This window comes from Stegostoma tigrinum, chromosome 1 (genome assembly GCF_030684315.1).
Source record: "Stegostoma tigrinum isolate sSteTig4 chromosome 1, sSteTig4.hap1, whole genome shotgun sequence".
NCBI lineage: Eukaryota > Metazoa > Chordata > Chondrichthyes > Orectolobiformes > Stegostomatidae > Stegostoma > Stegostoma tigrinum.
In genome coordinates, this window is record NC_081354.1 from 67510754 (window position 1) to 67527462 (window position 16709).

The following is a 16709-nucleotide window of genomic DNA, read 5'->3' on the forward strand; positions in this document are numbered from 1 at the left end:
TGGAATTTGTTCTCAAATCGAGTTGTTAAAGTGAATAACAGGATACATTTAAAAGGAAGCTGGAAAAACACATGCAGGGTAAAGGAATCAAGAGTCATTTGTATAGGATGAAAGGGTATGTAAAGAGGTTTATGTGGAGCATAAAGACAGGCATGGACCAGCTTTGAGTGATTTGCTCTGTGCTGGGCATTCTATATAAAGCTTATGGGATAGTACAACTGACAGAAGAATCCCCTGCCACCTTATCTTGTAAGATAATGGGCAACTGCCCTTTATGCCTATGTGGGTTTGATCACAAACACAGATCGTGAGCAACGTAATTCGGAGAAAGTAAGTCTGAGAAAATGAAGAGATTCTTTTAAAAGTGCTTTCAAACAGAAGACAGTCATTTTAAGCTCTCTGTGTATTTGCTGACATTTAATGTTCAAGCATTTGAGACAATAAAAATGACTAAATAGACGATAGGAATAGATTTCTGTGTGAAGAAAAGATAGCAAACTACCAGCACCAGGTTATAGGGCCAAAGGTCTGGTCAGAAATACTATACATGCCCAAATAGCATTTATAAACGGTACAAATGAGGTTCTGCCAAAGACACATTCCATTTGAACAACCTAATGTTACTTTTAAAAAGTAAGTCACGATTAAGTTCTATAAACGGAAACTTGGTTTCTTTTATAAATATTTTGCATATTTTATAATCAATTCTAACTGCTAATAGCTTCTATTAAGAGCGAACATTTCATTTTCTAGGATTACCACTAACATTAAACAGGAATTTGCTCAATCCGCATTTTTTTCTGGAGAAAATGAAATCTGTTTTGATAGAAATTACTGGATATCTCAAGACTGAGAAACACTTTTCTGAGAAGTACCATTAAATCGCAACCAGCAATACCTCTGACTGACCGGCGATTATGAAAAAAAAGCTCCAAAATCAGTCCAAGCAGCAAGTAACTTGAAAAGATTATAGCTTAGCGCGCAACTGCCTTGCTAAGAGCCACACTTCATTAGCAAACCGAGAAAAGGCGCTTATCTATGTCCAAGTATTTTTATGGGTCCCGTGGGGCTGACACGAGTCTATTATGTTCCCTTTGTGTATTGTCAGTGACTGCTCGCAGGTGTTAGCTTTACAGCGGGATGTAAACCATCTGAACGGGTTATGGCTCATCTTCACCCACCACTGGTGTCAGCTATTCCAAATTACACAAGACGCCTTAACAATGTGAACGTGCCCATCTCTGTCCATTGGGAATAATCTACTCGAAACAGCTTCGCTGTGTCAGCGCACATTTCAGTGACTCACACTGTCCGGGAAGCAGTTTTTGAAAGTGAGTTTCTCACCTTGTTTCAATGTGCAGATACCCACCGTGTCTGCAGTTGCAATAAGCCCAGTCGATCCGTCCGCGCTGATTTCTGATAAAGCACCAGGGTTTCCTCCGTCCGTCGGGATTACGGCAGAAGTTGTGATCTCCCAGCCCTTTGTTAGGGAACCTCTCGGCGATCTTGGGGATCCGGCTCCAGTGTAGGCACCTGTGGCCGGACTCGGTGACACCGTGAGGCCGTTTCGAGTCAGCCAAGGTGCCTCGCAGGCAGCCGCCGGGGGCGCTGGCCGAGCGAGCCGGGCTACCCAAGCGCCAGAGCCCGCTACTGGCCAGGAGAGCAGCTACAGCTAGTATACTGCCCGTGGTCCTCATGGCCAGCTCCATCCTGCACCATCCATCCCCCAGAATGGGAGAAGAGGTTCGATAGGGAAGGCGGGCTTTCTGAGGAATGGCTGATTAAACACCGTTATAAATATGTGCGTGTGTGTGTGAAAGAGAGAGAGGTGCTGAGAAATAGGAGAGGAAATAACACCACTCGAGAGAAGTGACCCAGCCAAGTGCTACCAGACCTGTCAACATTGAAGCACTGGCTCAATAACATGTTCCCTCCGCCTGAAGTGACACTGACAGCGGCAGACGGGAGGGGAGGGGACCTTATGCGTGAGAAAGGATGAGACAGATTGCAGGGAAGTTGTGTTTTGTTTTCACACAGTCGGTGAGATTTCCAGGATCTTGCCAAAAGGGTCGAGTTTTGTTTTTTTTGGGGGGGGGCGGGTTGGGTGAGGGCGGTTGGGAGCTAACATTAAAAGGGGGCTGTTCTCCCGTTTGTGGCCCCGCCTTCAGCTATCTGACCAGGTTTTCAAGTGTAAAGATTTTCATACTGGGACGAGCTGCAGTCCTGCAGGACAGCGAACGAAAACGTGTCCCCAGCCACCAACCAAGAAGTTTCACTGGACAGTAGAACATTGAAAAGTGGCAGAAATTTCCCGACTAAGGACAATATTCTTTTTGTGACTGGCAAAGATAATACTGATGCCTTGATCTCCCGGGGTTGTCTGGTTGTGAGTGTATTAGAATATCTACTTTGCAGAAGAGAACTGTTATCAAGGTAAAACAGCGCACTCCAGACTTACTTCCAACTGCACCGTCTTAAAAGCCGTTAACATTTTATAAGTCTCATAAAACAATGCAATTTACAAAGGGACAAAAGGACCTGTCTGTTCCTTTCAAGCTTTCTTTGTTCAAAGTGGTCTCTTTTTTTTCCCGCGAGCTCTTCACAATTGAATCTAGTACACTCACATTACTAAGCAACGCTGACCGCTCTGTACTGCTGGACTGCTCACTGAGCCGAGTTCGGGTCAATATTACACATACAGATCTGATCAGTTACCAGAGGGTCAACACTCGGCAAAAATACATTCTGGTAGCGTCTATTAATCAGAATAAACGAATAAAGTAACTCACAGTGTCTAGGTGTTCCTGCTGCCTATTAATATAAATGCTCTTCACATGTCAAATGACAGGTCATCTCTTTCTAAGGTAATAGTTTTTCTTCCAGCGCGCCCAATTGTTTCGGGCAATTCAGTAGTACTATTTATAACTGAGTAAACAAGAGTTATTTTTGTGTAAGCGAAGGAAAAGAATGGACCTATATATTCCGCCCTCTTTGTAATCAGAAGTGATTGACTTGAGATGTTGACAGTCAGATATAAATAGTTTTGGAGGTGCTAATGACTGAATATTTTTATTATACCAGGAATTGCTCTATTACAGTGTGCACAAGCAGTATTTATGGGAACATAAGAAAGCATGGGCTTTTCAAATTCACAAGCCAATTTCACCATTCAATTCGATGACAACGCAATTTACCCGTCTTGTCTGTATCAGCTCCTGATAGTCTAAGCTAACAAAACAAAAAAGTTGCAATCTCAGGCGTGAAATTTTCAGTTGACCTTGCATCAGCAGTGTCTTGGAGCAGGGTTCCAGATTTTCATTTCTTAAAGTAATGAAAGGGCCGAGTTGAGAACAGTTGTGCGCAGCAGGAGATAGGCTTTGCTGAACGGAGCTTCAGTATTAAGAATACGAAGAGAAAGCAGCCAGTAGCAGTTAGTCTGGGAGGTGCCATTGTTATTTCCGCAGTTCTCCAGTCTGAAGGCAGATCTCACGCCTTTGCCTGAAGAGAAGCATGATTTACAATAAAGGTGACAGACTTCACTCAGCCAGAACACCTCCGCTCGGTTCGCAACAAACAACTGCACCTCCCAGTCGCGAACCATTTCCACTCCCCCTCCCATTCCTCAGACGACGTCCATCATGGGCCTCCTGCAGTGCCACAATGATGCCACCCGAAGGTTGCAGGAACAGCAACTCATATTCCGTTTGGGAACCCTGCAGCCCAATGGTATCAATGTGGACTTCACAAGCTTCAAAATCTCCCCTTCCCCTACTGCATCCCAAAGCCAGCCCAGCTCACCCCCCTCCCCCCACTGCATCCCAAAACCAGCCCAGCCTGTCTCCGCTTCCCTAACCTGTTCTTCCTCTCACCCATCCCCTCCTCCCACCTCAAGCTGCACCTCCATTTCCTACCTACCACCTCATCCAGTCTCCGTGACCTGTCCATCTTCCCTGGACTGACCTATCCCCTCCCTACCTCCCCACCTATACTCTCCTCTCCACCTATCTTCTTTTCTCTCCATCTCCAGTCCGTCTCCCCCTCTCTCCCTATTTATTCCAGAACCCTCTCCCCATCCCCCTCTCTGATGTAGGGTCTAGGCCCGAAACGTCAGCTTTTGTGCTCCTGAGATGCTGCTTGGCCTGCTGTGTTCATCCAGCTTCACACTTTGTTAACTAGCCAAGTTTGGTTTACATTCTTCCCAAACTAAAAATACAGGCACATGATATGGTATCACAATCTGAGATTAGAAATGGAGATCTGTGTTTAAAACACTTACCCTCCATTCAGTAAGATCACGGCTGATCTGCTCAGGCCTCTGCCACTTTTTTTCGCCAGCCCAGATGTTGGAAATGAAGATGATAAATGATTTAAAAAAGAAACTTGAATTTACCACATGAGGGAAAATAAACATACAGAGCCGTAGGGATCAAACCTCAGAACCAGGGACAAGGCACAGACCATAATCTTCACACAGAGAGCCAGTGCTGACATAATGGGCTGAATGGTCTCCATCTGTACCATAACAGTTCTGCGATTCTGTGATTCTCTCCTTTGCAGCAATGTCTGTGTAACCAAATAGAACGATCTATTTTAGCTATGGATTTATAGTAAAACTGACCAGTGTTATTTTGTCACAGTTGGAAAGTGGGGAATGATGAATCAAACCCTCATCACTCTAAATGCCACACTTCCATTACCTTTTCACCCCCAAACGGCAGAAACAGACTGATTGAGAAGTTCAAGATTCTGATCTTCTGTTTTCAATGCACTGTATGAGTTTGGGAGGGTTTAAACTAATTCAGCAGGGGGACAGGAACCTGAGTTGTAGCTCCAGTCTACAGGAGGTTGAAAGTAGTGAGGTCAAGAACAAGGTTTCAAGGTCTCAGGAATGCACTGGCAGGCAGGAAGGTGGATTGAAGTGTGTCTACTTCAACACCAGGAGCATCCGGAATAAAGTGGGTGAACCTGCAGCATGGGTTGGTACCTGGGACTTCGATGTTGTGGCCATTTTGGAGACATGGATAGAGCAGGGACAGGAATGGTTGTTGCAGGTTCTGGGGTTGAGACATTTCAGTAAGATCAGGGAAGGTGGTAAAAAAGGGGGAAGGTGTGGCATTGTTAGTCAAGGACAGTATTACGGTGGTAGAAAGGACGTTTGATGAGGACTCGTCTACTGAGGTGGTATGGGCTGAGGTTAGAAACAGGAAAGGAGAGGTCACTTTGTTGGGAGTTTTCTATAGGCCTCCGAAAAGTTCCAGAGATACAGAGGAATGGATTGCAAAGATGATTCAGGATAGGAGCAAAAGTAACAGGGTAGTTGTTATGGGGGCTTTAACTTTCCAGATAGTGACTGGAAATGCTATTGTTTGAGTACTTTAGATGAATCAGTTTTTGTCCAATGTGTGCAGGAGGGTTTCCTGACACAGTATGTAGATAGGACAACAAAAGGCGAGGCCACATTGGATTTGGTACTGAGTAATGAACCAGGTCAGGTGTTAGATTTGAAGGCAGGTGAACACTTTGGTGATAGTGACCACAATTCGGTTATGTTTATTTTAGCGATGGAAAGGGATAGGTGTATACCGCAGGGCAAGAGTTAAAGCTGGGGAAAAGGCAATTATGAGGCAATTAGGAAAGATTTAGGATGCACAGGATGGGGAAGGAAACTGCAGGTGCTGGGCACAATTGAAATGTGGAGCTTGTTCAAGGAACAGCTACTGCGTGTCCTTGATAAGTATGTACCTGTCAGGCAGGGAGAAAGTGGTCAAGCGAGGGAACCGTGGTTTACTATAGAAGTTGAATCTCTTGTCAAGAGGAAGAAGGGGGCTTATGTAAAGATGAGGCATGAAGGCTCAGTTAGGGTGCTTGAGAGTTACAAGTTAGCTCGGAAGTACCTAAAGAGAGATCTAAGAAGAGCCAGGAGGGGACATAAGAAGTCTTTGGCAGGTAGGATCAAGGAGAACTCTAAAGCTTTCTATTGGTATGTCAGGTATTGAAGAATGACTAGAGTAAGATTAGGGCCAGTCAACTTCAGTGGTGGGAAGTTGGGGGTGGAGTCCAAAGAGATAGGGGAGGCGCTACATGAGTATTTTTCGTCAGTATTCACAGAGGAAAAAGACAGTGTTGTCCAGGACAATGCTGAGATGCAGACTATTAGACTAGACGGGACTGAGGTTCCCAAGGAGGAGGTGTTAGCAATTCTGGAAAGTGTGAAAATAGATAAGTCCCCTGGGCTGGATGGGATTTATCCTAGGATTCTCTGGGAAGCTAGGGAGAAGATTGCAGAGCCTTTGGCTTTGATCTTTATGTCGTCATTGTCTACAGGAATAGTGCCAGATGACTGGTGGATAGCAAATGTGGTCCCCTTGTACAAGAAGGGGAGTAGAGACAACCCTTGTAATTACAGACCAGTGAGCCTTACTTTGATTGTGGTAAAATGTTGGAAAGGATTATAAGAGATAGGATTTATAATCATCTAGAAAGGAATAATGTGATTAGGGATAGTCAACATGGTTTTGTGAAGGGTAGGTCGTTCCTCACAAACCTTATTGAGTTCTTTCAGAAGGTGACCAAACAGGTGGATGAGGGTAAAGCAGTTGATGTGGTGTATATGGATTTCAGTAAAGCATTTGATAAGGCTCCCCATGGTAGGCTATTGCAAAAAACGCAGAGGCATGAGATTGAGGGCAACGTATCAGTTTGGATCCGAAACTGGCTAGCTGTCAGAAGACAGAGGGTGGTGGTTGATGGGAAATGTTCATCCTAGAGTTCAGTTACTAGTGGTGTACCGCAAGGATCTGTTTTGGGACCATTGCTGTTTGTCATTATTATAAATGACCTGGATGAGTGTGTAGAAGGATGGGTTAGTAAATTTGAGGATGACAATAAAGTCTGTGGAGTTGTGGATAGTGTGGAAGGATGTTGCAGGTTACAGAGGGACATAGATAAGTTGCAGAGCTGAGCTGAGAGGTGGCAAATGGAGTTTAATGTGGAAAATTGTGAGGTGACTCACTTTGGAAGGAGTAACAGGAATACAGAGTACTGGGCTAATGCTAAGATTCTTGGTAGTGTAGGTGAGCAGAGAGATCTCGGTGTCCATGTGCATAGATCCCTGCAAGTTGCCACCCAGATTGACAGGGTTGTTAAGAAGGCGTAAGATGTGTTAGGATTTATGGATAGAGGATTGAGTTTTGGAGCCATGAGGTCATGTTGCAGCTGTACAAAATTCTGGTGCGGCCACACTTGGAGTATTGCGTATAGTTCTGGTTGCCGCTTTAGAGGAAGGATGTGGAAGCATTGGAAAGGGTGCAGGGGAGATTTACCAGGATGTTGCCTGGTATGGAGGGAAGGTTTTATGAGGAAAGGATGAGAGACTTGAAGCTGTTTTCATTAGAGACAAGAAGGTTAAGAGGTGATTTAATAGAGATGATTGAGGATTAGATAGGGTGGACAAGAGAATCTTTTTCCTCAGATGGAGATGGCTAGCACGAGAGGACATAGCCTTAAATTGAGGGGTGATGAATATAGGACAGATGTTAGAGGTAGATTCTTTATTCAGAGACGAGTAAGGATGTGAAATGCCCTGCCTGCAACAGTGGTAGACTCGCCAACATAAAGGCATTTAATTGGTCATTGGATAAACATGTGGATGATAATGGAATAGTTTAGGTTGGATGGGCTTCAGATTGGTTTCACAGGTCGGCACAACATCGAGGGCTGAAGGGCGCTGCAACGTTCTATGTTCTATATTCTTAGTACCTTAAATAATCTTATCCTGTCCCACCTGCTTGCACACACCCAAGACACTAACACTGTGCTTCTCCCCTACAGTTTATCATTGTGGCCAATTTGTTTTGCTTTTTCATTCCATTTCTGAAATCACAAGTCACTCCCTTCTGTTCTATCATCCCCTTCTCTGGTTTCAAAAATCTCTTGTTGAATCTTCTGCTTGTGCATTATCTTCAGAAGCAATTTCAGCATCCCTATTCCCAAATTAGCTGTTCACCTACTCAATTCCTCCCATTGCAAAGCACTCCAAGCTTCTTCTGGCTTATTTAGAATTAGCTTTTTAGCTCAGAGCTTCATGTTTGAATTAAGTGATGACAACAGTTCTCATGGGAAGAATCTGAGCTTGAAATTCAGGCTGACACTCGCATGGAGTATTGAGGGAACATTTCACTTTTAGAGTTGGTTTAATAGCAGTAGAATTCTCACTGTTTGAATATGTCCAAGCTGTAAGTGATTTCAAAGATCAAACATTTTACAACTAAATCTACACTAATGTATTTGATTATAGTGGAGTATGGATGCATGCTACTGCCCCACCCTCCTGCTCCTTTCACATGATAACAGCTGTAATAACAGTCCATGGGTTCTGCATAGCTTGAAAATGGCAGTGGCTAATCAATATAAGACTATATCTCCTTTTACACCCTTCTCTGCAATAGGGTGGTTGATCATGGCTTCTGAAACTACAAAGTTTGATAGCCAGAATGAGGTTTGAATTGGTGCTATTGGTATTAATCTCTACCATACCCTTCACTAACTGGTCTAACTGGGTCCATTATTGGCGAGGATATCACTTGGGTGAGTGCTCAAATGGAGGCCAATTTCATTGTCTCAAAGATTTTAGAAGAGCATTTCTAAGAGTTGGAAAGTTCTCGCTGGTAATCTTGTTGATATTTATCCTTCAACTGAAAGACATTAAAAGGTCAGTTATTTCGTTACTGTTTTTGGTATTTTGCAGTGCACAAATTGGCTAAGCCTTTCTTTCATTACCATAGTGACAACGCTTCAAAAGGAAGTAGCTCACCAATATCCTTTGATAACATCTTCCAATCCTACAGCTGCTACCACCCGGAAGGACAAAGGCAATAGATGCATGGAAACACGATCACCTGCAACTTCCCTTCCAAGTCACACACCTTCCTGACTGGTCAATGTCCTGGAACACTGTTCCTGACAATACCGTGTCTGCCTCCATCACATGGAGTCTGGTTCAAGAACACAGCTCAACTCCACCTTCTCCAAGATAATTCAGGACGGGCAATAAGCCACTGAGTCCACGTCCCATGAAGTTCAGGTAAGGTTTCAGAGACTAAACCCCAGAACTGCCTATGAGGAAAATTTGGACAGGCCAGGCTTGTGACCACCAGTTTCAAAGAGTAGGAGACAACCTGATTAAAACATGCAAACCCCTGAGGGTCTTAACAGGGTGCGTGTGGAAAAACTGTTTCCTCCTGTGAAGAATATAGAACTGAGGATTAAAGAAAAACAGGCATGGCTGACAGAGGAGAGTTTTGCTTTCTCATCAAGTGCTGTGAATCTTTGGAATCTCCCACAAAAGAAAGCAGAGTCTTTCAATACTTTTAAAGCAGAGCTGGAAACACTCTTGATAAGAGAGGGGTGAAAGGTTATCAATGTTCAGCAGGAATGTGAAACAATCAGATGAGCAATGATTTTATTGATTGGCAGAGCAGACTTGAGGAGCTCCAGCTCCTGGCATGATCTTATGTGTGTAGAAAATATTTTTTTTTAAAAGTGCTTAATTGGTTGTAAAGCATTGTGGGAGGTCCTGAGGTGGTGAAATTCATTTTTTATTTCTCTGTAAGAAGTACTAAATAATAAAACAAGTTGCTGCTCTTGCATTCAGTATGGTCAATTAGTAAGATGACAGTTTTATTATTTTACAAACAAGAATTTTTAACTTTGCTTCAGGCACTAATTACTACTTTCACTATTCATTATAAGAGACGTGTTGCCAAAGCGAAACATTGCATAGACATGTATTCAACCCACTCAAACTACAGGTGTAACCTGTGCCCAACCCAAGACATTTTGCCAAGAGGAATGCACTCTATGCTACACCCAACCCTGAAAACAATCTATGTAGTTAATAAATTTTGTTAAGTGGTGAGGTGTTGTTCATCTCAAGTAATATATTGCTACCTCATATATAACATTCAGCACTACAAAGAGTAGCAAAACAAACTAAGCATACAAAACATAAGTGTGAATTCAAAACAGAGATTGTAAGAATTGCTGATGCTGGAGTCAGAGATAAAACAGTGTGGAGCTGGAGAAACACAGCAGGCCAGGCAGCATCAGAGGAGCAGGAAAGTTAACGTTTTGAGCCATGAAAAGTCAACTTTCCTGCTCCTGTGCTGCTGCCTAGCCTGCTGTCTTCTTCCAGCTCCATGTTGTGTCTTCTGTGAGTACAAAACACATGTTTTAGTCACTTGCATGTTCCCTCATGTGCAATAAACAAATGCGCTGCGTAGTATGGATAAACTGAGTTGCTTGTACTGATCCCTCAATTCTCTGGTGATGCAATTCAGCAGAAGCTACACAATTCTGTACCTTCCTTGCACCAGGAATTGACTTTCTAATCAAAACAGCAATTGCGTGCTGTCTGGCAGACATGCTCTGTGTCAGAAGCAGCTCACAATGTTGCTTGGACAGTATTGGAAACAACTTCCATTAAACTGTACCAATTGTGAAAGCATCCAACAGTGAGAAGAATCACAGTCAGTTGCTGACTTACAGAATCTGGTCACATTAGCTATCATTTATATATGAGATTTAACTGTGAATTTCGGCAAGTTATTTGACTACAGACAACATCGCACTCAAAAGTTAGTCTTGTGACAGTGATACTGTGAGTGCTGCGCTGCAGAAATAACCTTTCAGCAGAATCTTCTCAGGCCCTGAACAGTATGGGCAATGATGAGAATGTTGGGAAAATCAAGTTAGATGGCCAGTCAGGACCTTCTTAGTGTCAAAAGCAAGAAGCCCCATTTTTCAAAAAAGTATTGGCTGACAAGGCAGGATTCTCACTGGTCAGTGGTGAGAGGCCTATTTTCATCAATTAAATTGGAAATGAGATAGTGATAATCCCCAACACGGAGGTCAGAGCAGTTATCTGGTGACATATGAGGAGAGATTGACTAAGATTGTTTTTCACTGCTGTTCAGATGAATGAGGGGAATCTCACAGAGACTTATAAAAGGCTAACAGGGCTGGACAGCGTAGGTGCAGGGAGGATGTTCCCAATGGTGGGACTGTGCAGAACCAAGGCTCACAGTATGAGAATTTGGGGTAGACCATTTAGGACGGAGATGAGGAGACATTTCTTCAGCCAAAGAGTGGTGAGTCTGTGGAATTCATCACCACAGGAAGTAGTTGATGCCAAAACATTGACTGTGTTCAAGAGGTGGCTAGATATAGAACTTGGGGCTAATGGGATCAAACGTTATGGGGAGAAAGCAGGATTATGCTATTGAGTTGGACAATCAGCTACAATCGTGATGAATGGTGGAGTAGACTTGAAGGGCTGAATGGCCTCCTCCTGCTCCTATCTTCAATATTTCTATGCCTCCATCTGACTGCTTGCATCTCCATCATTGAAACCTGGCACCTATATCTCCGACTACACTTCATGTGCAGAGCCATGTCCGCAGAAATTGGCAACTGACTCATACCAGCCTCCCATCATCATCATCATCATCATGGCACATCTCTGATCCACTTCAGATATGTTGTTGCACAACCATGCTGCACTTTGATGTGCACCAGCATTTTGAAGTTCAATGACACTGCATGGACATGCTCACAGGAACAGGCACCCATCCCATGAGCTGGATAGGGCTGCATCTCAGGGCTACTGACTCACTCTGTTATCGTTCACTGACTTTTCACCTCCTTAGAAAAAAGTTGCCCCTCAGGCCCCTTTTAAATATTTCCCCTCTCACCTTAAACGTATGCCCTCTAGTTTTGGACTCCCGCACCCCATGGAAAAATAACTTTGGTTATTCACTTTATCTGTGCGCCTCATGATTTCATAAATCTCTGTGCGGTAGCCCCTCAGCCTCCTACGCTCCGGGGAAAAACAAGTGGGGATCAGCATCATGGGCAGTCCAGGGAATGCCATGAATAAACGGACATGGACATTCGGGGGATTGTTGATTATCAGGCTGAGTCTTGGACTTAACTGTGCAAAGCGTGATCTGCATTCCCTGCCATATTCGCTTGGTTTCTAAATGCAAGCTGCAAATGGACAATAGCAGTGACCACACCTGGAGCGGGCAGATTCAGTGTTTTTACTTCTGTTCCAACATGCGGGATGCACGAGTCAGCAATGGAAGGTCCTTTAAGGCCCCTTAAACTGGCATTTGCAGGCTACAGGTTGAAATCATTTGCAATCATAGCATCATGAATGTGAAATGCCTGCAGTGTCCAACTGTGTGATGTTCAAATGCTGGCTATAATCTTGACTATGTCATTCATTATTGCCAATTGAAGATAGGCATCTCTACAAAGCAAAAGTAATGACAGATAATCTTAAATGTGGCACCAGTCAGCCGCAAAGCAAAAAGCTGATGCAAGATGGGGAAGGATCTTTTCAGCTAGAGGGTAGTGATCATATGGGACTCACTGCCACAGAAAGCTGTGGGGGCCAAGTCATAGAGTGTATTTAAGACAGAGATAGAAAGGTTCTTGATTAGTAAGGGAATTAGAAAGGTTGCAGGGAGAAGGCAGGAGTATGGAGTTGAGAAATACACCAGGTATAATAGAATGATGGAGCAGACATAATGGGCCGAATGATCTAATTCTTCTTCTATGTCTCATGGTCTTATGGTCTAAGATGTCACGGGCTGCACAGAGCATGGAACTTAGTCCTCTCACCATGAACAGTGAGTATTTGCTAACAGGATCTCATAATGCAATAATGTCTTTCTTAGGTAATGTGAGGCTAGGAGCACAAGGCATCAATACTCATGCAGCACTTACAATCTCATTACAAATGCTCCATTTGTCACTGAAGGGGGTTCAGCTATAATGCAATAAATGCATTCCTCTGAAGCGACGCGTTATCGAAAATTGCGCTATAGAAGTAACACGGCCTTTAGGAAAAGGGGGTTTGGGGCAGACCAAAAAAAATCACTCAAAATGATTCTAAAATCACTCAAAAGCATAATAGAAAGGATAACACGGTTTGAATAAATGTTTAATTCACACGTAACAATGAAACAGCAGTAAATTTATTACCTTGTCTTGAAAAATGTAAAGTTGGGAGAGAAGGTTCTGGAAGTAGCTCTGTTGTCAATGCAGGGGCTGAGGGCTGTCATCATCATCATCATCATCATCATCATCATCACCACCTTCAGGTGCAGTTGTGGTTGCAGGGTCAGGGCAAAAAATAATTAACCCAGAATTGGATGGCTGTGGTTCATGGCCTTCTGACCATTTCTTTGGGGATTGGCTTAAGAAAGACATCTAGTTTTTGCTGCTTTGTTTTTTTCCTTAGTTACCGAGAAGCAGTTCATAAATTGCCAAAATAGATCTTACTTCATGAACTGCTGCCCTGCTGCATTCTGAATTGTAATCATTGTCCTGTTATCATTGCAGATGCTTCTCAATTGCCCTCAGGATAAAAGGCAAAACAGAAGTGGAAAGATCTCATGCTGCTGCATCCTAGACTTCATCTTCTCCATCTCCAGCTTCCACTTTCCCCTCAACGACAAGTTGTTGTAGATCAGCTGTAGAGAAGTCTTCACAGTGGGACTCCAGCAGTTATTCAACGCCCTCACTCTCCTCTTCTTCAAATCCAGCTTGCTTTGCAAGATCAACACAATGTTTTTTGATTCTTGGGAGCTCCTCTGACATATCAAAGCTTTTTAAATCTTGAAAAAATTCTGGGAGAAGCTTCCATCAAACTTCATGCAAGTAATCCTTACTAACATCATCCCAGGGCTCCACGATAATGTCTATTGCATTCATGATGTTAAATCTCTTTCAAAATTGAAGAATGTTGTCCTTATTCTCCTCAGTGGCTGCAATCATCCTCTTTAATGTAAGCCTTAAATAATAAGCTTTAACAGCTGCTATTGCACCCTGGCCCATGGGTTGAAGGAGACAGTTTGTGTTCTGGAGTAGAAATAGTACTTTGATGTTTTCAGAAAGCTCACCAATGGTGGAAGGATGGCTTGGTGCATTATCCAGGATGAGGAGAATCTTGAAATCCACATTTTTTTCCTTGCAATACTTTCTAAAAATGTTTTCAAAAACATCAACAATAAAAAGATATGGAACGTGCACTTCATTCATAGGAATGTAGGTTGTTGATGACATTCACTTCCAGTATAAAGAAAATTTGATGTAAGTTTTAGACTTCTTCATTTTCTTTGTACTATGGGCAAGAATGCTATCATGTGCTCCTGCAGCTTCGCTACAGAACTCTATGTAATGAAAAGCAGAGCGGTTCTTAAAACCACCAAGCCAGCCACTGCTAGCACTAATGGTAGGCACATCTGCAGGATATTTGGCTTGTTTAGTCAGATCTTCATAAAACAATATGACTTGCTGTTTTATGGGGAGAAAGGTGGTCCCAGATCACATCTTAATTTGCTCTTCTATCCAGACACTTAGAAGGTGCTCCATCTCCTCAAGTTCCTTTGCCTGTGACCTCACAGATTTGCCGCCACAAAGCCCACAGACCAATCATGTGATGTCGATGTTGGAATCGTGTAATAGCCAATACAAATTTCATGTTTTACAAATACCATTCCTCTATCCGTCAATCACATTACAGCCATTTCACATTGCCAGAACATGCATTACAGGAGAACGCCCTGTATAACAACCTGTACAGGAAACAGTTGCAACAAAAGGCGACGACTCTGATTTTTAAACTTAATGAAAGCTCATGGATTATGATCTAAATGAGCATATCCTTGCTCTCATGTCCAATATAGACTTCAAGCACTGAATAGCTAACAACAATTCACAATCTCTTTTCCCATGGTAAGGTGCTTCTTCTGATACTAGTTTCGTTTCTTAGAGAAGTGATCCACTATTCCCAACTCATCATTCTGTAACAAGACAGCACCTACTCTCAGATCACTGGTCTCAATTGCTATTTTGAGAGGTCCGGAAAAATCAGGAGCAGTCCAAAACTAGTTCATTTACTAAAAATGCCTTTAGCTTCTCCAGTACTAGGTAGCATTCTGCTGAAAATATCAGACTTGCTTGTTTATTTATTAATTTATTAAAGGTGCAGCAATCATAGTGAAATTACACACAAAATTCTAGCAAAATCCATATATGCATAAACACTTCTTAATTCCACAATTAGCTTTAGGAATCGACATTTTACAAAAAGTGTTCACTTTCGCTGTCCTTGCCAACACCTGCCCTCATCTAACAACACATCCCAACTAAGTCGCTCTTGCTTTGTTGAATTCATTTTTGGCTAAATTTATCACTGAACCAGCCAACTATAATTGCTTAAAAGACTCTTTAATTTGTCTTATACACTCTTCCCAAGTGCTACTGTAACAGACACCATCATCCAAATACACTGAATACCTACCAGTTCCAGCCATGTCTTGATTCGTAAGCTTCTGGAATATTGCCAGGACATTCTTTAGCCCACATAGCATCACCTGACATTGGTATAGTGCATTCCATGTGCCAAAAGTTGACATTATTTTAATGGCACCTTTCAGTACCCCTTCAACAGCTCAATCCTGGAAAGGATTAAGGTATTGCCAACCCTATCAATGCAGTTTTTGAACTGTGGAATAGAGTACAAACCTGTTTTCATGACAGCATTCACTTTTCGAGATTCTATACATAGCCTAGTTTATCCAATTGGTTTAGGAACCAATATTATTGGTGAACTGCAATTGTTTTGACTACATGCAATCAAGTGGTTCTCTAGCATTCTCTGGACTAGGTCAGAAATCACACAACGCCAGATTCTTTTCCAACAGGTTTATTTGAAAACATAAGCTTTCAGAGTGTAGCCCCTTCATCAGGCTTCAAAAGCTTGTATTTTGAAATAAACCATAACCTGGTATCGTGTGATCTCTGATCTTGGTCCACACCAGTCCAACACCGGCACCTCCATGTCATTCTCTGGACTGAGTTACTGTTTCCAGCTGATCTTGTTTATCTGGGCTCAATTGATGAGTATAAAGCAAACAACTATGGATGCTGGAGGTCTGAAACAACAAACAGCAGTACTGACAAAGCTCAGCGGGTCTGGCAGCAACTGTGGAGAGAACATTTACTCTGTCTTCTCTCTAACACCTGCAGTTCTTTGCTTTATCTTCATGTTTAATTCACTACCGTATCTCTTTCAGGTATGCCCTCCTTGAAACAATGCTCTTCCCTCCAATAAGATTCCTTTCCTTACTTTTCTTCTTGTTCACCATCATTATTTTTATTTTCCCTCCAAGCGTTTAGCAAAGATTTTGCCAAAACTCGTTTTCCAGAACCACATCTCATTCCTTAGTGAAGGCCTCTGGCTCGGACACACCCGAGACGGATTCCAACTGGAGTTGCTTCCTTTGTGTTTTGAATCCATCCAGGGTCATAGGTATCTCTGTGATGTACAACACTCCTCTCACAACTGCTCTCACAGCATATTAAGATCCACACTCAGTGCCAAGAGTCACCATATGCACACTCTCCACATCTCTCTCTATCAGCACAACCTCACACTGTCTCAGAGCTGTCCTACACCCCAATTCCACTTCATTCTCCACTCATTCAACATTCTAACAAGAAACATTTTCTCTTCCTTTCAGGCATTGAGGAACACAAGCTGCAATAACTTGGAGATACCCACTCCCCTCTGAAGCTCCCTTCCTGTCCTTACCTCTAATTTCCATTCTTTCTCCTGAAATCACCTCTTGTCATATATT

At 42.9% G+C, this 16709-nt stretch overlaps 1 protein-coding gene and 1 long non-coding RNA gene across 3 annotated transcripts in view; one reads left to right on the plus strand and one right to left on the minus strand.

The window, feature by feature from the left end:
* Positions 1-2903, minus strand: part of prss12 (serine protease 12) — a 145273-nt gene extending 142370 nt beyond the window's left edge. Inside the window, exon 1 of one of the 2 annotated variants that reach the window (XM_048544727.2) lies at positions 2790-2903. Coding sequence is in view for 1 of the 2 variants with exons in the window: in XM_048544635.2 (XP_048400592.1) it covers positions 1370-1709 (340 nt within the window). In the remaining variant the exon portion in view is untranslated. Of the gene's footprint in view, positions 1-1369; positions 2011-2789 lie in introns of those variants that run through there. The other variant, XM_048544635.2, reaches the window with a different exon arrangement.
* Positions 1152-14003, plus strand: LOC125459009 (uncharacterized). Its single transcript, XR_007248941.2, has 3 exons — positions 1152-1331; positions 8784-9082; positions 13408-14003. It is a non-coding gene; the product is annotated as an uncharacterized LOC125459009 (long non-coding RNA).
* The last annotated feature ends 2706 nt before the right edge of the window (positions 14004-16709 follow it).